The sequence below is a fragment of the Schistocerca serialis genome, chromosome 6, assembly GCF_023864345.2.
Source record: "Schistocerca serialis cubense isolate TAMUIC-IGC-003099 chromosome 6, iqSchSeri2.2, whole genome shotgun sequence".
NCBI classification, from domain to species: domain Eukaryota; kingdom Metazoa; phylum Arthropoda; class Insecta; order Orthoptera; family Acrididae; genus Schistocerca; species Schistocerca serialis.
Genome location: NC_064643.1, coordinates 609,384,649 through 609,411,338, shown reverse-complemented (window position 1 = coordinate 609,411,338; position 26,690 = coordinate 609,384,649). Strand labels below are relative to the sequence as shown.

The window sequence follows — 26,690 nt, the reverse complement described above, 5'->3', positions numbered from 1 at the left end:
AAGGTCACATGTCCTCGCTTAGTGGACATCCAGTTGTGGTATTGGTGTGGAAATTCCAGCCTTTGTTGCTGATGCACAGCAGTCAGCGTGGATGCGTGAATCAAGTGCCTGCTCTGGATGCCCTTATGCAGCAGTGCTCATTGAATGGATATTCAGGAGATGCTGTTGGTAGCGCCTTGGTTCATTTGGGAAGTCAGTTGCTCAACAGTCGCACATCTATTCTCCCATACACATATCTGCAGCTGTCATTCACCCGTCACTAATGGCCTGTGGTGCACCACTGTTCTCTCAGTTCCTGTATTGGACGGTGTCATTTTGCCTTGCATGGTAAACTTCAACCATAGCAACATTGTCAGTTTACAAACTTAGTTGCTTCATAAATCCTTCAACCCTTGGCCCGAAAGCCAATGAGCATATCGTTTTGGATGTCAGATAAATTGATTAGTTTCACATTCCAACTACTGCACTGTTTTCCATGTCCCCTTGACATGATTTATGTACTCTCCACTGCTAGTGCTGCCACCTGCCATCTGAGACTGATTACCACAAGTTGACATCGAATGTAGACATTTGTCACATTGTTGTGACTGGAACCATGTAGACTACATCAAAAGAAAAATGTTCATTGCTTTTTTTGTATGCTTCTGTCTGCTCTCATAGAGTTGTCTAAGATTTTGAGAAGGAGCCTCTAGTGTTCAGAAACACTTTTTAAATTGCACATTATTTTAACACTAACATGCAGAGTTGAACCTGTCACTGCATTTGCTCAGAATATTGGCAAACTTGTGCCATAGTTCTGGTGAGATGTAAAAAATTGAACTAAAGGTAAAAACAGTTATCTTTACTCCTAAAATCGTACCTTAGTTCCATATTTGATTGCGTATGTTGCTGTCTGTATAAGTTTGTACATTATTTATTTAACTGTAGTTTTTAAGGTGCAGCTAATAATTCTTTACTTAAACATTCTGTGTGTAATGAAATAAGACTTAATATGTTACCACTACAGTGTTTTGAGTTGCTTTTATACAATTTATATATTTTATTTATTGATTTTTAACGTTGGACTTGTATTTGTAAGGATGGCAGTTAGTCCCTGTTAACTCTCCAGTTACAGATTTTCTATGCTTTCCTACACAGCTTAAGGGAAATGTCCTTGAAGGTTCCTTTGGAAGGACATAATGCTGACTTATTTCTTCATATTTCCCAATCTGAATTAGGTTCCATATCAAATGACATCATTTTTGACAGTACATTAAACCCTTGCTTAAAATATATATTTATATATATATTCATCTCCAATAGTCACCAACAAACCCAATTCACTTAGTCCTGAATTTCCTCCTTATTCCTACATAGGCTGAGAAAGGAGCTGATCTTTTGTTGACACTATTACAGCATATGGGAATATGGACAATGAATTGGCAGATGAAGCAGCACAGGGGCTTCACAATATCACTAACAATGTGCAACCCCTGTAGAGGCAATGATTCACTGTGATGAATCATTTGCAACTGGGGGAGGGAGAGGGGGGGGGGGGGGGTGAATGCGTTTGAATGAGGAAAAAGAAGCAAACAAGCTGCAGTCAGTGAAGGCAGTTGCATGGCAGTGGACCAACTCCTTTGAATTACTGAAGCAAGATACATTACTACTTTGCCTCAGAATAGCACATCGATTTCATCCTCCAATGGCAGCTCCCACATTTGCTGATGATCGTAATGTACGAACATACACAGAGTGAGGTCACATGGGACTCACATTTGGGAGGACAACTGTTAGTAACCCTGTCCAACCATCCTGATCCAGGTTTCCCTAAATCACTTACGGCAAATGCCAGGATAGTTCCTTCAAGAGGGCACTACCATTTTTTGTCCTCATCCTTCCCTAATCTCGGCTTATCTTCTGTCTATAATGATTTCGTTGTCAGTTGGTTGTTAAACATTGATCTTATATCCTTGTGGAACACACTTATGACTATCTGGGGAATTGTCATTTATTTGTGCCAGTGACATGAGATATTAAAATAATTTGTCCTTTACGAATTTGCAGCTGCCATACAAACTGGTCCCAATTATGCTCAATTGTATTCATCTCAGCAGATCCGCAGACTATTCCATTCGCTTGGTTCCTGCTTCCTGGAGGAAGGCTTCTATGAACTGGGCACAGTTTGCCTGTGCATTATTGTCGTGATAGATGAATTCAATTTGTAAATGTTGAGTGTAGTTCTCTGCAACAGATTGCGGGATCCTAACATTGCACAGCCCTCAAATAACCCTTGATAGTAATGAGAGGAATCAGGCATTTATGTATACACTGAAGCATCAAAGAAAGTGGTACAGGCGTGCATATTCAAATACAGAGATATTTAAACATGCAGAATACAGCACTGTGGCCGGCAACGCCTGTATAAGACAAAAAGTGTCTGGCACTATCATTACATTGGTTACTGCTGCTACAATGGTAGGTTATCAAGATTTAAGTGGGCTTGAATGTGGTGTTATAGTTGGTGTGCAAACGATGGGACACAGCCTCTCTGAGGTAGCGATGAAGTGGGGATTTTCTTGTTCTAACATTTCACGAGTGTATCGTGAATATCAGGAATCCGGTAAAACATCAAATTTCCAGCATTGCTGCGGCCGGAAAATGATCCTGCAAGAACGGAACCAACAGTGCCTGAAGAGAATCATTCAATGTGACAGAAGTGCAACCCTTCCGCAAATTGCTGTAGATTTTAGAGCTGAGCCATCAACAAGTGTCAGCGTGCGAACCATTCAAGGAAAAATAATCAGTATGACTTTCAGAGCCAAAGGACCATTTGTGTACCCTTGATGACTGCACGACACACAGCTTTTTACACCTTGCCTGGACCAGTAAACACCAACAATTGGACTGTTGATGATTGGAAACATGTTTTCTGGTCGGACTTCCCTCATTTCGAATTTTATTGAGTGGATAGAAGAGTACAGGTATGGATATCAAGACAACCAGGTAGATGCAGTGTTTCTTGATATCTGAAAAGCATTTGACTCTGTACCGCACCTTTGCTTATCATCAAAAGTACAACCATATGGGGTATCAAGAGAAATTTGTGACTGCATTGAGAACGTTTTGGTAGGGAGGACACAGCGTGTTGTTTTGGGTGGAGAGTCTTCGTTAGATGCAGAAGTAGATTGGGTGTTTCCCAGGGGAGTGTGTTGGGATCCTTGCTGTTAATGCTGTATATTAATGACCTTGCAGACAATATTACTAGTAAAATCAGCCTTTTTGCAAGTGATGCACTTATCTATAATGAAGTACTATGCGAGAGAAGCTTCATAAATACTCAGTGAGATCATGATAAGATTTAAACATAGTGCAGAGATTAGCAACTTGCTTTAAATGTTCAGAAATGTAAAATTGTGCACTTTACAAAACGAAGAAACGTATTATCCTATGACTATAATATCAGTGAGTTACTTATACAAATACCTGGGTGTAACACTTTGTAAGGATATGAAATGGAATGATCACATAATTTCAGTCATGGGTAAAGAAGGTTGCAGGCTTCGGTTTATTGGTAGAATACGGAGGAAGTGCAATCAGTCTCCTAAAAACATTGCTTACAAATGGTCGCTGGATTATTTAATCCATTGGAGAGTTTATTTAATCTAGTGTTACAGTCGATTGAGGCCAGGATAATTATGAGAGCGGACAATGTGCTGTAAGGATAACTCGCATTTGCACAGTTCAGAAAAGCTGGTGGTGGAGGGAAAGATCCAGGTGGATTCGGTAGTGAAGCAACCATCGAAATAGTCTGTTATGTTCTGCTGCATGTTTGACAGTGGGTAGTCTACTATGCTCTTGACCAGAGTTCGGCAGTGGCTGTTCATCCTGGTAGACAGATGGTTGGTAGTCATACCAATATAAAAAGCCATGCAATGACTTAACCACAGCTGGTAAATGATGTGACTTCTTTCAGAGGTGGCCTGGTTCCTCAAGGGGTGGGATAACAATGTGGCAGTGCTGGAATAGGAAGTGCTCGTTGGGTGGAATGGGGATGTTTTGCATCTGGGTCTTTCACTGGGATCTGATCCTTGTGGGAAGGGATTGGGGTTGAGTGTGGCATAGGGATGGACTAGGATGTTGTGGAGGTTGGGTGGGCAGTGGAAAACCACTGTGGGGGGTGGAATTATCTCTGATAAGACAGCCTTCATTTCAGGGCACGATGTAAAGCAGTCAAAGCCTTGGTGAAGGATGTGGTTCAGTTGTTAGTCAAATGTCAAATGTGGTACTGGGTGACAAAGGGGACTCTCCTCTGTGGCTGGTTCTTGGGGTTGGGCGGGGGGGGGGGGGGGGGGGGGGGAGGAGGAGGAGGAATGTGTGGGAGGATTGGGGGTGTGAGTGGAAGTGGCACAGATCCATTTGCAGGCTGGTTCTGGTGGATAGTGCTTGTTTGTGAAGGCCTTGATGAGACCCTCAGCATATTGAGAAGGGAATTTTTGTCACTGCAGATACACTGTCCCCAGGGTATGGGAGGTATTTTTTGGCGTGTAAGGAATGACAGCTGTCAAAATGCAGATACTGTTGGTGGTTGGTGTGTTTAATATGGAGAGGTGTGGATGGATCCATTAGTGATAAGGTGGCAAGCTGGATTGATGACAACATTAAGTGGATGTGAGAGAAAGTGTTGAGGTTGTGAAGGAAAGAAGATAATGTGTCTTGGCCGTGAGTCCAGATCGTGAAGATATAATCAATGAACTTGAACCAAGCTAGGGGTTTGGTGTTTTGGGAGGCTAGGAAAGTCCCCTCTGCATGGCCCATAAAAAGGATGACATAGAAGGATGCTATGTGGATGCTCATGGCTATGCCATGGATTTGATTATATACCTTGATCAAAGGAGTAATAGTTGTGAATAATGATAAAGTTAATATGGTGTATGAGGAATGAGGTTGTGAGTTCAGTCTGAAGGGCATTGGGGAAGGTAGTGTTAAATACTGTTAAGACCATGAACATGAGCGATGTTGGTTTATGAGCAGGTAGTGCCAACAGTGACAAGCAGGGATCCAGGAAATGGGGTGGGGGGTGCTGGAGAGTTGAAGAAGGAAGTTGTTGGTATCTTTGACGTGGGAGGCTAGACTACAGGCAATTGGTTGGAGGTGTTGGTCAATGAGGGCCAAAATTTTTTCAGTGGGGGCACAATAACCAGCTACTATGGGGCGTCCAGGATTGTTGGGTTTGTGGGTATTGGGGAGCATGTAGAAGATGGGTGTGTGGGGTGTCACAAGAGGAGGGGGGAAATGGATTCTTGGAAGAGCCTAACACTTTAAGCAGTGACTGGAGGTTATGTCAGATTTCTGGGGGGGGGGGGGGGGATTTAATACTGACTACGGTAAATGATGTAGACAACAGCTACTCAGTTGTTTCACAGTTCTTTACTTTTACTGTTAACAACCCCCAATATTAGTGTGTTATATGGCCAGTTCACTATTGGTCAACTTCTGATAAGCCTCATTAATAGCTTGCAGTCAAACATCAGCATACTGCTACAATAGTTTGTTGTTAAAGATCTATAAGCAACAAATACCTAACCACGCAATTCACAGTTCTTGCAGAGTAATAAGGTATGTGTGACACTATTTCTCAAATAAATTGAACAGACACTGTCATTGTTCTAACACACAGCTTATTTGTGTTACACTAATTCCACTGTTCAGTTGGCGCATTACTCTAATACAGACTTCCCGTCTGAAAATCGGCCGTGGAATGACTGACTCAGGACCAAAAATCGGGCCTTTGTATATTCTCTCAATACGAGGTACTGAAACTATACATTTCAGTTAACTGCTTACATCAAAACATTTTTCCTTTTTAACAGTTTCTTCTACCACAAAGGTTAGGCTGTATTATTTGTTTAAATAATGAAATTAACAGGTGTAGTTATGCAAACAATACTTTTGACCGACCTGGTAATTATTTTGTAATTAATTAAGGGCTGGCTTTACTAATTTTTTTCAAATAGAGCCAAATAAATACTTTAAGAATCCTAGTAGTTCTTCTTCCAAATGTTTATAATTAGACAATTTATATTTGTTTATAAGTCAAAATAGAATCTAAGTCATGAAACAATTACAGGTGTCACCCTGTAACAAAATATATTAACTAGGATAGTCAAAATAAGTTGGGAAATTAATTACATACACAAAACTAAGCATAAAATTGGATCTGGTACTATATTCTTTAAGACTGAGGGCTATCCTTTCTCTTTTAAAGAAATTCAGATTATACTCATGGATTTTAAAGGTAATTAGGCAAAAATGAAAATAAAATGAATTTAAGGAGGCGGATGGCAAAACAAGAGAGAAAGTAAAAAGATCCCAGCTTGCTTTGTTACAAACCCAACTTGCCACCTCCCTGGATGTTGACCACCACCTATCTGATGGATCCTTTCAGACCTCTCTCCACATTAAACACACAGCCACCAGAAGTATCTGCATTTTGACAGCTCTCATCCCTTGCACACCAAAAAATCCCTCCCATACAGCGCAGCCACCAGGGGACAGTGTATCCTCGGTGACAAACTCCCTTTTCTCAAAATGCTGAGGGTCTCACCAAGGCCTTCACAGACAGACACTGTCCCCAGAACTAGTCTGCTAATAAATCTCCTGTCCCATTTCCCCTCACACACCCAATCCTCCCACCACCTGCCTCACCAGCCCGAAGAAAAAACCACAGAGGAGTGTTTGCTTCATCACCCAGTACCACCCTGTACTGGAACAACTGAACCACGTCCTTTGCTAGGGCTTTGATTACCTGACATCATGCCCTGAGAGAGGGACATCCTACCAGTTATAATTCACACCCCTCCTACAGTGGTTTTCTGCCACTCACCAACCTCCAAATCATACTAATCCATCCCTATGCCACACTTACCATCTCTGTTGTAATCATTGTTAGGCTTTTTATATTGGTATGACTACCAACCATCTGTCCAGAAGGATGAATGGCCACCACCAAACTGTGGCCAAGAGCAAAGTAGACCACCCTGTGTCAAACGTGCAGCTGAACACAACACACTTGATTTCAATGGCTGCTTCACTAACCAAGCCATCTGGGTCTTTCCCTCCAACAGCAGCTTTTCTGAACTGTGCAAATGGGAGTCACCCTTGCAGCACATTGTCCACTCCCATAATTATCCTGGCCTCAATATACTGTAACATATTGTCTCCACACTCTCCACCCAACAGTTTCCACCACTTTCGTCCTATCATCTCCTCCATATTCTCATCTCGCACCCTGTTTGTCGCCCTCAGCCAGTGCATCCATCTATCTTTCCCTGCTCGTCTCCTTTACTCCCTCCACCTCCCTGCCTCACAACCTCCTGTTGGCATTCTAGTCCCTGCACACTCCACCAGACAGCATTTGTCTCTCTCCCCATTCATGCACTACTGTCCCACCCCCTTCCCCATCCTGTTCAGTTTGGTGCTTGCATCCCATGTGGTAGTTGCATTCTGGCCCAAGATGCTGGAGTTGCCCATCATGTGTGCGTGCTTGAGTGTATGAATGGTGTGTGTCTTTCTCTTCCTGATGAAGGATGTGGCTGAAAGCTTTATGCAAGTGGGAGAAGTACTGGCAGAATTGAAGCTGTGAGGATGGGTCATGAGTCGTGCTTGGGTGCTCCAATGGTAGAGCACTTGCCTGCAAAAGGCAAAGGTCCCAAGTTCGAGTCTCAGGCCAGCACACAGTTTTAATCTGCCAGGAAGTTTCTTTATGTAAGTGTTTTAATTGTGCCTGTCTGCAGCTTAACATGTCTCCTTCATGGTAAGCAGCAACCTCTTTCCCTATATTGGTGATATTCCTACCTGGAGTTTCCATTGTTTGAATTTAAAAGGATTTATCCAATCGTAGTGATTCAGGAAAGTAAGTATTAGCATTTACCTCACATACTACAGAGGGAAACCATATGACCAGTTCTGTACAAGGGGATCTAAACTCCAGTTTTCATTTGGATTTTAGAAGGGATATCCCTTTGTTAACACCAGTAATGCAAGCAAAATGGGGGCAGATCAACCAGGATGAAGTGTAATTTTAAGAAATCTCTTACATCTGTATCATCTCAAAGAAGCATCCAAGAGTTGTTTGCACAAATTTGCTTTACAGCATAATTTTTGACCAGGGATCACACGTGGCAATTTGTAATAAATGGGTAGCACATCGAAAACAGAAGAACCATACATGAAAAGTTTAATGCACATCATTTATGTATATAGGATTCAGAAATGTACTGGCAAGTTGTTAACTGATGAGTGAATCTTTGGTGTGCCCTTTCCTGTTGTGAGTAAATTTCATCATGTAAAATGGTTTCAATTTGTAATTCATTATTAGTTTACTTTGTTACTCATGATGTATTTATGGATATTATGAATGATATAACTAATTCTTTTACTCATGTTTCCCATTGTTTAGTAGAGGATAATGCTCCCCATAGCCGTAGTTTTCTGTCATGTTTTACTACATAGTATTTTTGTTTTTAATTTTTACTGAAATTAAGGTATTTTCCCCAGCTTTTATTCACACACACACACACACACACACACACACACACACACACACACACTCTGAAGACATAGTTAATTGTAGGTTGGGGGGTGGGGGTGGGTATGTGTTCAAATGTTCATGGTTGTCTGCATCATCAAGCTTCCCTTTCCAGTTATTAGGGATCTCATTTGAACAGATCACACCCACCTGAGATTAAGTAATGAAAATATAATGTCTTAAGAGATTTGAATTACATTTTGCTCTTCAAAATGTTTTTTAGTTAGTCCTTGTAGCACTGTAGGGCAGACACTGTCTGTTTTCTGTCAGTACTAAGCTTGTCAAATGACTTTGCAGAGAACTCTGCTAACAGTCAAGTGCTGAATGTAACTGGTTCATCAGTGTCTTTCACTGAGACTTCATCCCTGCCTTCATAAAAACAGTGACATTATATTTCATTTAAAATTACTTGATAGACAGCATCTATCACTTGGTGCTACAGTGTTATCACATGTTAAGGTGACTTACAAACACAGTGTATCATTTTACAAGTGTTGATATGCTCTTCATGTAACACAGAGCAATGTTGGAAGCTGCTGCCATCAGATAGGGTGGAAACATGAGATGCTCTCTGCAGCTGATTTAAAATTTACCTATGGCTGAAGTGGGGCAGACAATGCATTTTGTAGCCCTAAAATTACATTCGCATCCTAACCTAACCACAGCCTCTTGATGTGCAGTGTAGCCAAGAAAACGGTGGCCAGCAACCTGCAGCAGAACTATTAATGATGCTCACTTTGCTCATGGAGATCAAAGCTGATTTGTGCAAGCAAACTCAAGACAGTTTTAGCACTACAGCCAAACTGTAACTTCTCACTTTTGTTACATGACACTGACCGAAGAGCAATCCTGGTTGGAAGTCATTTACAGCTTCTAGGTGACACAGGCAGATTTCAAAAGAGAGGAGGATAGGAAAATGATATAGCAAAAGATTAAAAATTAGATTGAAAACAATTAGTTTAAAATAATAATAGAGCTATATTGGTAAAGATTTAAAAATGGAAAAAATATATTATTGGGCAATATTCAAACCTACATCTTTTTGCACTGCAAACTGTGACTTAAGCACTGCACTACAGAAGACATGCGGATTATGTAGTTATATTTATTTATCCATGTATCCAGTTGCAATGATATTTTCTGCCTTCAAAAATTTGATTTTATACTATCTCACATGAAGTTTACCTGCTGTAAGCCAATCTTTATGATGATTGAATATGTGGAGCTGAATCGTGTCTTGTGCACAAGAATAAGTAGTCTTTGGCTAGTGGCGAGTATGAAAAGAGTGTGCTTCGTTGCCAGTATTGTGTGTGTGTGTGTGTGTGTGTGTGTGTGTGTGTGTGTGTGTGTGTGTGTGTGTGTGTGTTTCATCATGTATGATGAAATGTGAAATAAGGGTGGTCGGACCCAGGAGGTGGGATCCAAACATAACAAGAGAAAAAGGTACTCAAGAACTGGAAATGAACTGACCATTTTTTGTGGCAGTTCGGCAATGGCAAGCAGTTCAGACATGATGTTGAGTACTGTGGTTGGAGGAAGGCACATGAAATACCAGCTATCAAGTAATTTTAATGAGACTGTATTGACAGAGATCATCTTTTTTATGCTCATAACAAAGTATTCTGTGTTATCTCAAATAGCTTGGCTCTTTCCTTGTGAGTCAGTTTCTTACTTGGAAGGAATGTTACCCCAAGGGGACACCTGGGAAGGAATCTGAATCATTGTTGTGGTGGATTTTGTTACCAATCTGTCTCTTAGGTAGGTGTCCCACAAATTCTTCAGAGAGGTGAGTCAGTAATGTTTCAGGCCTGTATCAGGGTATGGATGTGAGAGACCTCTCAGTGCTATCAAGTTGTGACTGTGGTAAGCAGTGATCTTGGGTGGGGTCGGGGTAATGGGAGTACAGAAGAGGCACTGGATAAGAGGGTGAAGGATGTAGTTGGGTTGGGGATAGACATAGTAGTGCTGCCTGTGGAAGTGTTGGGATGTAGTGGGGATAGGACAGTGGGTTGCAAAGTGCAGTATAGGTATATTATGCCATGGGGGTAAAGGGGAGGAGAGTATTTTGTACACCTCTGACGAAAGTCATAGTCTGATAACTGATGACGTCTAGCAGTCTTCTTTCAGTGTGCCTGCTTGCCACTCAACACCATCGCTATGTGACAAAGTAGTGATCTATCCTAATTCATATTTTTATTATTCCAGCCCAGATTTTTCATTGTGTGGTCAATATATAAATTTATAAATACAATGGATAACAAAGGGCCTATTACAGACCCATTGTTTTAATACGTGCTTAAACTGTTAGCTGCTCAGTGAACTCTAGAACAGTATCATTTCAAAAGTTACCATATTTACTCGAATCTAAGCCGCACTTTTTTTCCGGTTTTTGTAATCCAAAAAACTGCCTGCGGCTTAGAATCGAGTGCAAAGCAAGCGGAAGTTCTGAAAAATGTTGGTGGGTGCCGCCACAACTAACTTCTGCCGTCGAATATATGTAGCGCTACACAGGCATGCTTTGTAGGCACAAAGATAAATACTGGCACCAAATCCTCTGCGTCAGTAAATAAATTTAAAAAAAAAGGTGGAAGACGAGCTTTTTTCTCCGCCCCGAGTTTCAGCCACTGCATTTTTATACATTGTCCAACGAAGTAAATACAAATTCCGTATTGTTCATCTTCGAATGTAGCAGCATTTCAATGTACTACGAAAACCCGACTGGCAAGAATGTTTAGGATGTTTGTCAATATGGCCAACTCTACGTTCTGAATTTTTTCCTATCTGTGAGAAGAGATGGTTGCTAATACGAACTTTTATAAATTGTGAATCACATGCAGTATTCTCGTCACCATAAGAATAATACGAATATAAACATTTTGCCATGTATTGTTTCGTGTTTGCTACTATATCATTTTAATCATGTCTGCGTAATAAACCACAAAACTAGAGTGAGACAACAGCAAACGCGGAAGAATATACATATCATGTCATGTGTATATTCGTATTATTCTTATGCTAAACAGTGATACAGTCAGAAATGAAGCGAGGCAATTGCCTAGATTTTTAAATCTAAGATGACTCTAATTTCTGTGCAGAATGTAATGTACTAAAGAGGCGCCTCCAAAGATTTTCAAACGGAGAAAAATTTTCGCTAAACTCTCGTTCAGAACTTCTTCTATCATACGCAGTCTATTATTTGGTTCTTGTTAATCATTATCATAGAAAGCAGCAGTGTAAGTAACAACAAGTAGCAGTCTCTTGCCATTGTTTCGCTAGTGAGATGATTCCTCCCTCTCTCTTTTTCTTTTTTTTTATTTGTAAGCGGTGGTAGCGCGCTCAAAAGCAAGCCATGCCGCGATCGGTGACAGGCCGTAAATACGCAGTATCAGAGTACGACAAACAATGCATGACACAGTACAGTAATGCATTTTCGTATCGTCATTCATTCGACCCAAATTGTGTCTCATATTACAATGGACCAACTTTGTTTCGATTTGGAGATTCGGCCTAAAACTTTTCTCTCCCCTTGAATTTCGAGTCTCAAATTTCAGGTGCGGCTTAGATTCGGGAATTTTTTTTTCCCTTGATTTCGAGTCGCATTTTTCAGGTGTGGCTTCGATTCGAGTGCGGCTTAGATTCGAGTAAATACGGTAATGATCATGTTTGATCAAACCAAAGACTTTACTTAAAAAGGTGTGTAGCATTATTCATAATGTTCCATGACATTAAGCACTTGGTTCAGGAAGATATAGACAAGAGTTTCAGTTGGTCTAATTCATTAGAACAATTTTGTATGTGATCACTTATAAAATAAGTTAAATTAACATTTTTTGTCATATTTGTCAACCTTGGTTTGTGTAAGGATTTTGGGTAAATTTGTCTACTCAAGGAAACATTTTTTAACATTAGATAGTGGACAGTCTGTTGTGTTACAATCTGTTTAATTATATTACCTGGAAACCATCAGTGTTGCAGGATGTTTTATTTTTTAATGTAGTACGTCGAGTATACCTTCGGTCAGAGAAACCTAATGCTTTTACTAAACAACATAAAACCAGTTTTTAAGATTATTTTAATTTTAATTAAAATATGTTATGAACTAGTATAATGTTCATTTAATATAATAGCAGACTTACGGGATCTTGATATTCTAGGTGTTTTGCTTCAAGCATATCGATTGTAGGCAATGTAAACCTTGTAACTCCATTTTCTTAAATTTTACAGAAGAAGCAAAAACTGTTTCTTAAAAAAATAGTGATACAGATAATATTGCTTCATGCTTAACAATAGATTTGACAAATCCATGCACTTGAAGATCTCTCTTTGATAAAGGAGTTACTCATTACTGGAATTATGATGATTTCACATACATAGGGAGTTAAGAGGTTTTCATTAAAATAATGTTCCATATCTTTTTACTGCAATTTAAACTTTTCTTTATTACTGCAAAACTGGAAACTTACATTTTTCCCGATTTGCTTTGAAGTGTTTAAGGTAATTTCATTTGTTTCTTTTTTAGTGGAAGGCCCAAGAGCACATTTGTTCAGCAGCCAATTTAAAAAGGCTCTACCTCCATCCTCACAGCAAGTGATGAGAATTGCTCAAGAAGTGGGTGCTTTATCAACATCTCTACCCCTTGATATAGGGTCAGCGATTTTTGTTCGCACTGTAAGTTGGAATTTGTTTACTTATAATCCATCCATCATTACAAATTCTTTCCTTACCTTCCTTTCTTCTGTTTTGTGTTTCACTGTGAAGTCTGTCATGTTGCAGCTTGTAGTAAACAGTTAACAAAACTGTTAAACAGTTGAAAAAGTTTATTACCGCATAATAGTAGACATGTGCACAGAATAGTCTATACAGATGAGTGGTTATCAGTTAAATCTTCCAGCAGTCAGTGTCTTTTACAAGGTTTCTTACAGGATGTAAAAGTAAATTGCTGGAAAAAAAATAATAAACCTGGAAAGAAGACATTGGATTGATCCAGTGGTGGTATATGCCACCTGGGGAATAGTGAATGTACTGATAATGGCTTAAACATCGTCTGCCAACAGGTAGCTTAGTTGGAGACAAAGTAATACTTCCTACAGCCAACTGAACAAGTTCAAAAGGGTTAAAATTGTAGCCTTCCAAATGGTTGGATAGTCCTTTTGGAGAATTGCCACACAAGTTGGATATATTGTGGCAGTTGTCCAACAATGCTGGTATCAGTGGTCACATGAACATTCTCACACCCAAAGGCAAAGTTCTGGGCTTCCATGTGGCACAGGTGCCCATCAGGATTGTTGTATTGTGAGAGCAGCAATGGCAGATAGTACAGCTACCACAGCACAGACAAGAGAGCTAGTGAGCCCAGACATGTCAACACATTGTTGCATACAGGTTATTAGCAGTGGGACTATGGGCATGCTCACCTCAAGCCTGTCTTCCCTCGTGCCAGAGCATCGACATGCACAGCTCAGCTGGCGTTGTCAGAGGATCACTTGGAAGATGGAATGGCACACCGTGGTCTTCAGTGATGAAAGCAGATTCTTCCTGCATGCAAGTGATGGTTGGTCGTGTGTGCAATGTAGATGTGGTGAGTACTGTCTGATAGTGTATTTATCAAAGACACACTGGCCCACCCCAGGCCTTCAGGTTTGGGATGCAGTAAGCTACAACTGTTGTTCACCTTTAGTGTTTCTAGAGGGGGATGCTAACCAGCAGTTGGTACATGCAGAACATGTTCCACCTGTCCTTTTTCTGTTCTTAAAAGAGGGTAATGCTCACCTGCAACAGCTTAACACATGCCTATAGACTGTCCACGAAACTCAATATGCTCTGCAAGATGTGCAGCAGCTTCCCTGGCCAGCACAATCTCCGGACTTGTTTCTGATTGAGTGCATACGGGATGTACTGGAATCAGAAGTGACTCGTATGACTTGTCAGCCAACAATTCTTACAGAACTAGGTGAACAGGCCAAAGAGGCACGACATAACATATCCCAGGACAGTATTTGCCATCTGTACGATTGACTAGATGCCAGTCAGCACCAGCATTGCCACTCATGGAGGCTGCACCAGGTACCAATACGGGTGTATCAACATGGGTGTTTCACTATGGGTCGGTACCTGGTACCTGAGAAATGCTTGTGCTATTTATCTGTAAATGTAATCTTTTGTGTACTTGATGTGCACTGTTGCAACAATATATCTTGAGTGAATTGGAAATCTTTAAAAGGATGCACAAATTTTTTTCCCCGGTGGTGTAGATAGTGTTATGATGGATGCAGAAGACCCATTGTGATTCAACAGCACCTGAGAAAGCTGCTCTGAAAGCAAATCGAGCTCCACTACAGACTTCATATTCAAAGTCTTGTAGAAAAACAGACATCAATGAAACTAAAATTAGCATTAGGGGAGCCATGTGTGGATCATCAGTGAATTAAGAAGTAAAATGTTACTACTGATGACAGAAAATCTTAAGCAGTTTGGTTCCTATGTTAAATCAGTAAAAAGACCAGTGCCATCCAAGCAATCACCCAGTGACCATATTGGCACCGAAACAAAGGAACGTCGAGTAGACTGAAATACTGAATTATGTCTTCTGATATTGTTTCTCTGGGGAGCATGGAAATGGCAGTTCATCCTCTAAATTTTCACGCGATCACCAAAATAACATTTATAAAATAAGTGTTGCTTAAGGCTTTACAGACTGACTAGTTGCAGGAATGATGCTCGGGTTTGACATCAAATGTTGTGAAATACGGGTAATATTTCATTGGTGCAACTGACAGACGTCGTCAGCTGTGACGAACACATTACTGAGCTATGACTGAAGCCTCCTATTGAAGTCAGTTGAAGTGACAAATGTGAAGGCGCCAAATTTGGTACCCAGTAGTGAAGATTTCTTGACTAGTACTGGAAAGACCAGCTGTGCCACCTGCCAGATGAACCGATAACTGTTGTTACTACTGGCCACTATAATCTGAATATTTAAGTTACACCAAAGTGTGATCCCTTGGATAATCAGTAGGTTATATATTAGGAAGTGCACACAGACAAAAAGTGGGCTTCAACCACAGGTGAATGTTTTAATTTGTTTTCAGCATAGTGCTTGCTAATTACATTGTTCTCTGTAGTCAATTTGTAATTGGGTGCACCATCAATTAAGTAAATAGTAGGAAACTGCTGATAATGCCTATGTATCGGTTTTATTTGAATGTGAAATCTGGAGGTGGAGTTCAGTTTACTCCATCTACAAATGGCTTCCTGCTAACACAGAAACTTCTTCATTGGGTTGCTGCAATTAGTGATTATTCGGTGAGTGAGTGGGTGTCAGTGTAAAACATACAAAGAAGTTATTGCACTCTGACAAGAAATAATTACCTTTATCCAAGGCAGAGGTAAACTTACACAGGGTATTAATGTGTGTTTCATTGTGAAGGGAGCTTGTGATCGACTGCACAGTGCCTGAAAAAGAACCATCGACAGTGTAGCTATTTACATTTAACAAATACCTTGACTCATAAAAGGTATGCAATGGCAAGTATGCATTCCCAGTCTGTCCATTTGTGCAGTTGGTAGCTTCTTCTATAATGCCTTCTGCTGGCTGAGTAACTGTCTGAATTGCTTTCCAAAGTTCTTAAACATTTGTTAAGCTGTTGGTGTCGTCGTCGTCAGTGACAGTTCGAAGACCAGTTTGATGTAGCACTCCATGCTACTTTATCCTATGCAAGCCTTGTCATCTCCAGGTAATTGCTGCAACCTACACCCATTTCACATGCTTACTATATTTATTATATATATATATATATATATATATATATATATATATATATATATATATATATATATAATAGAGGGAAACATTCCACGTAGGAAATATATATCTAAAACAAAGATGATGTGACTTACCAAATGAAAGTGCTGGCAGGTCGACAGACACACAAACAAACACAAACATACACACAAAATTCAAGCTTTCGCAACAAACTGTTGCCTCATCAGGAAAGAGGGAAGGAGAGGGAAAGACGAAAGGATGTGGGTTTTAAGGGAGAGGGTAAGGAGTCATTCCAATCCCGGGAGCGGAAAGACTTACCTTAGGGGGAAAAAAGGACGGGTATACACTCGCACAAACACACATATCCATCCACACATATACAGACACAAGCAGACATATTTAAAGACCTAAATATGTCTGCTTGTGTCTGCTTGTGTCTGTATATGTGTGGATGGATATGTGTGTTTGTGCGAGTGTATACCCGTCCTTTTTTCCCCCTAAGGTAAGTCTTTCCGCTCCCGGGATTGGAATGACTCCTTACCCTCTCCCTTAAAACCCACATCCTTTCGTCTTTCCCTCTCCTTCCCTCTTTCCTGATGAGGCAACAGTTTGTTGCGAAAGCTTGAATTTTGTGTGTATGTTTGTGTTTGTTTGTGTGTCTGTCGACCTGCCAGCACTTTCATTTGGTAAGTCACATCATCTTTGTTTTTAGATATATATATATATATATATATATATATATTTCCACTCTACTCTTCCCTCGTGTACCTAAATTCATGATTCCTTGATATCTCAATTTCTTGTCAACCGATCCTGGCTTGTAGACAATCTGTGCCACAAATTTCTCCCCCTTCCCTCCCCACCCCCATCCCCAATTCCATTCAGTTCCTCCTCATTTGTTACATGAGCTACCCATCTAATCTCCAACATTCTTGTCTAGCACAGAATTTCCAAAGTTCAGATTCTCTTCTTGTGTGAACTGTTGATCTTCCACATTTTGCTTCTGTACATGGCTATACTCCAGAAAAATACCTTCGGCAAATACTTAAACTATATTCTGTGTTAGCAAATTTCTCTTCAGAAGCGCTTTTCTTGCCTTTGCAAGTTTATCTTTTATATCCTCATGACCTCGGCCATCATGAACTATTTTTCTGCCCAAATAGCAAAACTCTACTACTACTACCACCACCACCACCACCACCTTTTAGTGTCTCTTTTCCTAATCTAATTCTCTAAGTATCATGTGATTTGATTTGGCTACATTCAGTTAACTTTCTTTTTTGCTTTTGTTGACGTTTATCTTATATCCTCCTCTTAAGTCGCTGTCCATTTTGTTCAACTGCTGTTCAAAGTTCTTTGCTGACTCTGACAGGATTAAGTCATTGGCAGGCGTCAAACTTTTTGTTTCTCCCTGCTTTTAACTCATTTTCTAAATTTTCTATAGTTTCATTTACTGCTTGCTTAGTGAACAGATTGAATAATATTCTGGAAAGGCTACAAACCTGTCTCACTTTTTTTTAACTATTACTTTCCTTTCTTGCCCCATAGACTCTTAAAACTGTCACATGATTTCTGACCCCTGCTATCTTGAGGACTTGAAAAAGTGTTTTCCCATCAACTTTGTCAGAAGCTTTGTTTTCGTGTACAAATACTGTAAATGTGGATTTGTCTTTTCTTAACGTATCTCCTAAGATAATCTGTAGGACCAGTATTGCCGAGTGTGTTCTTACATGTCTCCAGAACCCAAAGTGACCTTCAGAAGTTGACTTCTTCCCATATTTCCATTGTTCTGTAAATAACTCATGTCATTATTTTGCAATCATTACTTACTTAACTGATAATGAGGTAATATTCATATCTGTCAGCACCTGCTTTTTTTCGAATTGAAATTGTAGCATTATTCTTGAAGTCTGGGGGTATATGCTAATCTCATACATCTCGAACACTAGGTGGAATAGTTCTGTTGTAGCTGGCTTGCCTGAAGATATAAATTGTTCTGATAAAATGGTATGTACTCCTTGATTTGTGTGTCTCAGTGCACTGTCAACTTCTTCTACAGTACTGTATCTCCCATCTCGTCTTCACCTGTGTCGTCCTCCCTTTCTGTGTACGTCTAAGTCTGCATGTGCATACACAGTCCACAAGCGATCATATATTGTGTGGCGGGGGATACCTGTACTACTATTCGTAATTTCCTTTCCTGTTCCCCCACAAATAGTGAGGTGAAAAATGACTGTCCACATGCCTCCATACGAGCCCTAATTTCTCTTCATTATCTTTAAGCGAAATGCATGCTGGCAGCAGTACAATCTCTCAGCAGTACAATCTCTCAGCAGTCAGCTACAAAGGTCAGTTCTCTAAATTTTCTCAATAGCATTCCTCAAAAAGAATGTTGCCTTCCCTCCCTGAATTCCCGTTGGAGTTCCTAAAGCAACTCCTTAATACTTGTGTATTGTTTGAACCTGCCGGTAACAGCCCTCCTGTGAAGTTCTTCGATGTGTTAATTTTGTCAGACTCGGTGCAGATAACAAATACTTGAGCAGTACTCGAGGATAGGTCACACTAGCGTCCTACATGCTATCTCCTTTACAGGTGAATCACATATTTCTAAAACTCTCCCAATACACTGAAGTCGACCATTTGCCTTTCCTATGACAGTCCTTATGAGCTTGTTCCATTTCATATTACTTTGCAGTATTATGCCCAGATATTTACATGACATGACTCTACAAGCAGCATGCTATTAAGCTGTGTCCAAACACTGCTGGTTTCTTTTTCCTATTCATCAGCATTAACGAAATCAAACATTGGAAACTCCAGGTAGGAATATCAACAATGTAGGATAAGATAGATTCCTACTTACCTTAAATAAGACACACTAAGCTCGAGAGAGGCTCAATTAAGACACCTACATGGAGCAAAAGATACACATACACCATTCATACACACAAGCAAGCACACCTCCAACATCATGACTGGAATCCGGCCTGAGCTAGCTGCCACCCATCACACCAATTAGAAACTTTATCCAAGTCGTCTTGTATCCTCCTACAGTCACTCACCACCACCTTCCCATGCACCATGGCATTATCAGCAGACAGCAGCAGTATGCTACCAACCTGTTGGGGCACTCCCAGCAGTACCCAATTATGTTACTTATGAAGTCCTGGAGCCTCTCACATATCTGGGAACTATTCCATGTGTTGATAGCTTTGTAAAGTCTGCAGTGACACACCATATCAAATGCTTTATAGTAGTAGCACTCAGTCTTCAGGCCACAAGTGGCCCATCGGGACCATCCGACCGCCGTGTCATCCTCGGTTGAGGATGCGGATAGGAGGGGGCGTGTGGTCAGCACACCGCTCTCCCGGTCGTTATGATGGTTTTCTTTGACCGGAGCCGCTACTAGTCGGTCGAGTAGCTCCTCAATTGGCATCACGAGGCTGAGTGCACCCCGAAAAATGGCAACAGCACATGGCAGCTGGATGGTCACCCATCCAAGTGCCGGCCACGCCCGACAGCGCTTAACTTCGGTGATCTCTCGGGAACCGGTGTATCCACTGCGGCAAGGCCGTTGCCGTCAAATGCTTTATGGAAGTGTGGAAATACTGAATCTGCCCTGTTGCTCTTCATAGCTTGCAATACATTGTGTGACAAATAGGGCAAGCTGAGTTTCGCAAGTTTGATACTTTCTGCAACCTTGCTGATTCGTGGACAGAAGCTTTTCTGTCTCAAGGAAATTTTATATTTGCACTGAGAATATGTTCAAAAATTTTGCAGCAAACCGAAAGTAACAATATGCTGTGTAATTCTGACTAAGGCCTTACTGACCAGTGACAGTCGTTTTGTTGTCTCTACCTGCAACTCAGCATGTCCTCTATATGGTTGATAGCAAATTTCCTTTTCACAATATTGTAACATTCCATTTTGGATTTTCCATTGCTTGATTTCTTAAAGTAAAATATAAAACTTAACTGCCTTAAAGTTCATTTTCATTGTGCAGCCCCTCTATATACTCTTTTCAGCTTTTCCTTCTGTGATTGGCACTGGTTTTCCATCTGAGTGCTTCATATTCAGATAGATGATTCTAGTTTCTTCAAATGCCACTTGAATTTTCCTATAGCCATTCTATGTGCTTCCATAGCCTTAGACTTGTCCCCTAGCCATTCTTGCTTAGCCATTTATGCATTTTTTGTCAGTCATTTTTTAGACATCTGTATTACCTTTTGCTTGCTTTATTTATTTTCTGCTTTATTATATTTTCTCCCTCCATCAAATTCAGCATCTCCTGTGAAGCCCAGGGATTTCTACTAAGCTTTCATCTATTTGACCCTTTGCTGCCTTCACTATTTCAGCTCTGAGCTATCCATTCATCTTTTTACTCTATTCCTTTCCTCAGTTTCAATCAATTGATGAATCCCAATGCTCCCTCTGAAATTTGGAACGACCTCCAGTTCCTTGAACTCCTTAATTTTCTACTCTTTTACAATTTATTCAGTCTTAATTGACAGTTCATATGAAATAAATTGTGGTCAGGGTTTATATCTGTCCTTATAAAGGTCTTGCAGTTTAAAATCCAACTCTGAAATCTGTATTGCCAGTTATAATCCATCTGAAACCTTCTGGTGTATCCATGTCTTTTTCACATATGACCAAATGTTTCCAATGATTAAGTTTTGCTATGTGCAAAATTCTACCCGGTGGTGGTTTCCTCTGTTCCTTTCCCCCAGTCCATATCCTATTACTTCTCATTGTCTACTAAATTTCAGGCCCCATCAGAATTAAATTTTTCCTTCCCTTAACTGCCTGAATAAGGCCAGGGTGTATACACCTGGGAAAACCAGAAAATCTGGATAAATCCAGGAATTTTTTCATCTGGTAGAAACTCAAGAAAAAACAAATATTATTTATTGTTTTAGTTCTTGAGCAGAAAAAACATTGCTCACAAAGCACCTATGTCCTTAACGTAAGTTAGATTAAGTAGTTTGGTCCCACGGTAAAAAAAAAAAACATAAGTTGATTTTCGAGCGCGTGCATAGAGTATGTGATGTCTGTCGGGGGAATCCTCGTCATATCCAGAAATAAACTTTCCAGCAGGCAAAAGGGGACCGGGCTATATAAGCTGAGCGGAGTAAAGACGAAAGAGTGAATGCCATTCGCTGTCTGATTATGTTATTGTTTGGGTTTGCGAATGATCAGTGTTATAAGTACTAGGGAAATTCATAGATTCAGACTATCAGAGTGGAAATAAACAACTAACAGGAATAACGGGTAAGAAAGATTACATATTATTTCTCGGTGTATCCAGGAAAATGAAATTTTGTCAGAAAATTTTTGGCTAGATTGCAACACTAGTAGGGGCCAGTTGTACAGTCCCGGTCTAGCAGCCCCTTAAGTTCTATTCTGGAAGTAGCGCGGAAAATAGTTTGTACGAATATAACAATGCCTAACCGGAGAATAATCAGGTATAACTAAACCGGTGATACTGGCAGGGTTAGTGAAGTTAACCGATGAATACGTTTTGACGAACGCAGGAATAGTTCCAGAATTAGTCATGACAAGATTGTTTGTTAGAATGAGGAAGGAGAAGAAACGGGGACACCACACAAATTAGGAAAGAATATGACGATTTCAAATTTATATAAAAATCTCTGACTACTACTGCTTTTCGATCTCATGCTTGAGAAACTGTAGCGTATGAATAAAATGTGAAACTATTTTCTGACATAAAGCTTTTTGCTTGTAGTAGGCCTAATAGGCATTTTATGTTTGTCTTCGTGAATTATATTCTGTCGTGTTATAAAAATGACACATTTGTGCCAAAAGTGTCTCGTTTATTTGGTGTGTGTTAAGATTTCTGCAGTGTTAGAAAAGCCTATTTTGTTTTATTTAGCAGGCAGTGACAAAACAGATGAAATCAGATCGAGAAACCACACCAGTCTTTGCTACTATTTGTATTAACAGCTTACGCAGTATTAGACAATAATATATCGATTTTTCATGTAGAAGAACATTTGATGAACTTTGATGAGGTAATAGATTCTGTGACAGAAAGGAAAGCATGTCATGAAACCTGTAGCAAGATTAGACAGAAAACATGCTAGGAGCTAAGGATTGAAGAAATGTGTACTGTATTGCTTGTCTCTTGTCTCCTTTATTTAATTTTATGTCACCCAAAACAAAGTTATTAGCTAACAGGCAATAAAGAGTGCAAATTTTCTGAAGAGTTCTTGTTCTCTTTATTACAAATAATCCCATCAATCTCATCCAATGTTAATTGCGAGGTGTGTTTTTTTAAAAAAAAAAGAGGGGCAGGGTGTCAAACGGGACAACTGGGAGCAGGAGAGGCACCACAGGACATTTTAATTTCCACTGTCATGAATATAATTTGATGGCATCCAGTACAAAATATACACGTTTCAAATCCACGGAGCGAAATACTGAGAGTGCGATAGAAGAATGCTGTGTGAAGAGGGGTGGCACTGCACTCTGGCACACTTAAGACCAATTAGCATGTCTTATGTTTCCTCGGACATATATGTTTTATGTATCGGACTCTTCAGAAAGATGTGTGCCACAAAATGAACATATTTTCGAAAAATCGATTTTTTAAATTTTTGACGTCTTATCTTAAACGCTCGAGGGAAGGGGCGAGGGTGGCGGTTCAGAAATATTGTAGATCCGGGGGAGGCTGATGCGCAGAGCAGCCAGAGTTATAGTGGGGAAGTGTGTAGTCTCCACGTGACCCGTGTTTACCTTTAGTGATTTTGCTGTTTCCTCTTCGTTTACTGCTCTTGCGTCAAAAGAAAACAAAATGGATTTCTGTGGCCGCGAGCTATCAAGTGAATTAAAATACATTCACATAATTACGCTAGGCTAATATACGTTATTACTTTCAGATTTTATTTTATTTCCACTTTTCTGACAGCCATGCATTAATTGCCTTGTAGAACAATGAAGTTATTTTTGTCGGTTTGCTAAATAAATTTGATTTTTATTAATCTTTTACCCTGAGGCAAAGTGTTTAGTTCCACATTATTGGCTAATTTCAACTGCTCGCTGCATTTCAAGTGCACGTTTTCATCTTCTAGCACGTATGGCATAATGCCATAATAAAGAAAAATGAGTTAATACAGTACTGGTACTGCAAGAAAATTTACATCCGGAAACCCACACTGAAAAGCTTAATATCAGGTCTAGGCTTACTTCATTGTGAATCTGGACATACGAATGTGCTCTTTAAGTATGCCATTTTAGTATGGTTCACGACATTCTGATGCTCTTGGAGTATCCTCTGATGTCTTTCTTTTATGTCATAATGTAAGATCTTTTATTGTTTTACACGTACTAACATACGGTCTTCCTGCATCATTGCAGCTGCCAAAGTGCGGTGGCGCCTGTTATCTGGCACTCTTTGATTACCACTGAAACGAACCTATTTCTAACAGGTTGCGGGAAAATATTGCGAATGGTGGTTTGAAAAGTGTTACTTTCAAAGTAAATTTCCTTTTACGCAAGTTGAACTATGTGCGAGAATGTACGATGAATTTCTTAAATCATAGAGCGTTTGATGACGAGCCATTTTTAGAAGTATTTCGAACCCAGAAGTTCAGACCTTCATGTCGTTATTATGAGCAAATTGATGTAGTGCTACGGGAAGTTCTCTCTCCTCTGTGGTAGCTAATTTATTTGTGGAAAACTTTGAGGTCAAGTCACTGGACTCTGCTAAAAATTTTACTGGCACATTTGTGTGATATATCTGAAAGTGTAACACGCGCAAAAAATATCAACAGTATATGTGAAAGCTTAGCTTCTCTTGCAGCTTATTAACCTTAGACACCAATATTATATGTGAAAGCTTTGCTTTTCTTGTAGCAAAACTCTGTATATTAATTTAAAACAGTAACTTTTTCATGTTTGTGTATCCGCGCTACATAACAGTGGTGTTGCTATTAGATGACACCACGTGTCCTGTGGTCTGAATATCCGCTATCATTGCCTGGCGGGATCACGTGACATTAGCTATGACTGGCTTGCAAAAGCGCATTGCAATCTCAACTGCAATGGTTCGGAAAGTAACATGCGGTGTTTGGTGTAATTTGAAATTATACTTTCGTAATACGAAAATATGCAGTGTACATGTTGCTGCACATCAAAAATCTTTCCAAAAGGAGTTTCCTTCCCTGAGTTTCGTTTCTTAAAGTGCTGGGAAATTTTATGCCTGTGTATAAAAACATAACCATTCAAAGGATTGATAGGTTTTACAGTTCCAAGGGAAAATATACGGTCACTTAATAACACGGGAAAAGTGTGTTTCCATCCAGGAGAAAGTGTATTTTTAACTGGGAAAAATCTGGGAATTTTTTTTTTCATTGTCCGCGTATAAACCCTGTTAGTGCATCATCACAACTGTTTATGTTAGTGTAGTTCGATCAGTTGCCAGTGTGCTCACATGCATGCACAGAGCTGGAGTCGCTTATGAGCAACACCTCCTTCCACTTCTCACCACTTGAAGTGTGGCTGTTAGCTACGTTTCTCACCACTTGAAGTGTGGCTTAGCTACGTAAGCAGCAGTAGTAGCAAGCAGCCATATGCTAGCAGGTCCAAGCTGCCAGATTCACACATGCGCAGAGCAGAGAGAGTGGTGTGGGGGAGGGGTTGTCTCTGCGTAACCAATGTTAATGTTTCGTGAGTTTTGCTGTTTTCTGTTCATTTACAGCTCTCACATCAAATGAAAGCAAAACAGATTTCTGCAACTGGAAGCTATCAAGTGAATTAGAAGTCACATAACTATGGAAGACTAATACTTTATTACTAATAATGTGGAATTAAAATAAAATCAGAAAATGGAAACTATAAACAGATATTAAATGTCCTGAAGAGCAATTAAGTTATTTTTGTTGGTTTGCTAAAGAAATTTGGCTTCTTTTTGTCTTTTCCACAGAGGCATCCTATTTTTCATCTTATGACACGTATGGCGCAATGCCATAGTAAAGAACTGAACGTGAAATAATACAGTACTGATACACCAAGAAAATTGTATAACACTACCAGATACTATTAAAATAGTAATATGCGGATAATGTTACATCTGTGAAATGATTTTTATTTTTATGGCTGTGACTGAGTGTAATGGAAAGGCATTGGGCTTAATTTGTTCCTCTGAAGATTTCTATTGAAAGAAAGCAGTAACAAGGTAAACTGGAATTTAACCAAGGTTCTATTAGCAATCAAGTACACTGTAATTACAGAAACTAATCTATCAGTAGGTGCAGTTGGATGCCGAACACTTTGAAGGTGCAACACAAAATGTAAAACACTGGTGATTACATGACACAGGAAATTGCAAATGCTATTATTTCAATAGAAAAAAATCTTTGAACTAAATACTATAAAACTTCTCTTTGTAATTGTACTTTGATGAAACTTTAACTGTTCAGTTATACAAACTATGTGGAGTAGTTTAAAACTTGTGCTCACTAAATGATTACGTACTTTACAACACAACAAAGTTTGCTAACTTTTGTTAAAGAAGATAGCTGCTTTTCAGTTCAGTAAAATGATACTCAGTCTTCTTGTAGCACTTTGGATAGGACCCTGTCTAGGTAAATGACTAAGGATAAAATGTTTTTCATAGTACAGAGCTAACCAGAGCATGCCATGGATAGTAAGCCACATTACTTCTGTATCTAAGGCTATGTTGTGTAATTTTGCAGTTCTTCTTGACTCAGTTCACAAGATGCACACTCTTTCCCTGCTTGCCACTGACTCGTGCCACAAAGGAGCTTTGCAATTCAACTGCTTTCTCCTAGCTCTCAGCTGTGTGCTGTAGCAGCACAGCAAGGTCCTGCTGGCTAATATCACAAGGCCAGGTCATTCAGACTGTTGCACCTGTAATTATTGAAAAAGCTGCTGCCACTCTGCAGGAACCACATATTTGTCTGGTATGTGAACGGTCACCACTCCAATGTGATTGCACCTATGGTAAGGCTATCTGTATTTTTGAGGCGCACACAAGCCATCCTGCTGAGGCAAGGTCCGTGGTTTGTAGGTGGTTTGTTCAGCTACAATCGGAAAAAATAAGACAGAGAATTCATTATGGTGTCTCCCAATCTTCCCTTTCTTTCCTCCTACTCTTTGGGACCCACCTGGGTAGCTAAGTTTGTTAATGTGCTACTTCCCAGATGTTGAGAGACGATCATGACCTGGATTGTGTCTGCTTTCTCGATTAATGACGAGCTGGTCAGCCAGCCAGCCTGGATGGGTTTTTATGTGGTTCCCCACTTACCACATGGTGTGTACAGGCTGGTACCCACATCCTGCCTTTTACTTACTTTCCTCAATTTATAGTGTGTCGTT

The 26,690-nt window shown here is 40.0% G+C and overlaps 1 protein-coding gene and 1 pseudogene across 2 annotated transcripts in view; one reads left to right on the top strand and one right to left on the bottom strand.

The window, feature by feature from the left end:
• Window positions 1–26,690, top strand: part of LOC126483764 (baculoviral IAP repeat-containing protein 6-like) — a 140,843-nt gene that overhangs the window by 59,699 nt on the left and 54,454 nt on the right. For both annotated transcript variants that reach the window (XM_050106910.1, XM_050106911.1), the window contains exon 3: window positions 13,089–13,237. In XM_050106910.1, the coding sequence (XP_049962867.1) occupies window positions 13,089–13,237 (149 nt within the window). The remainder of the gene's footprint in view (window positions 1–13,088; window positions 13,238–26,690) is intronic.
• On the bottom strand, window positions 19,794–19,910 carry LOC126485760 (5S ribosomal RNA; annotated as a pseudogene).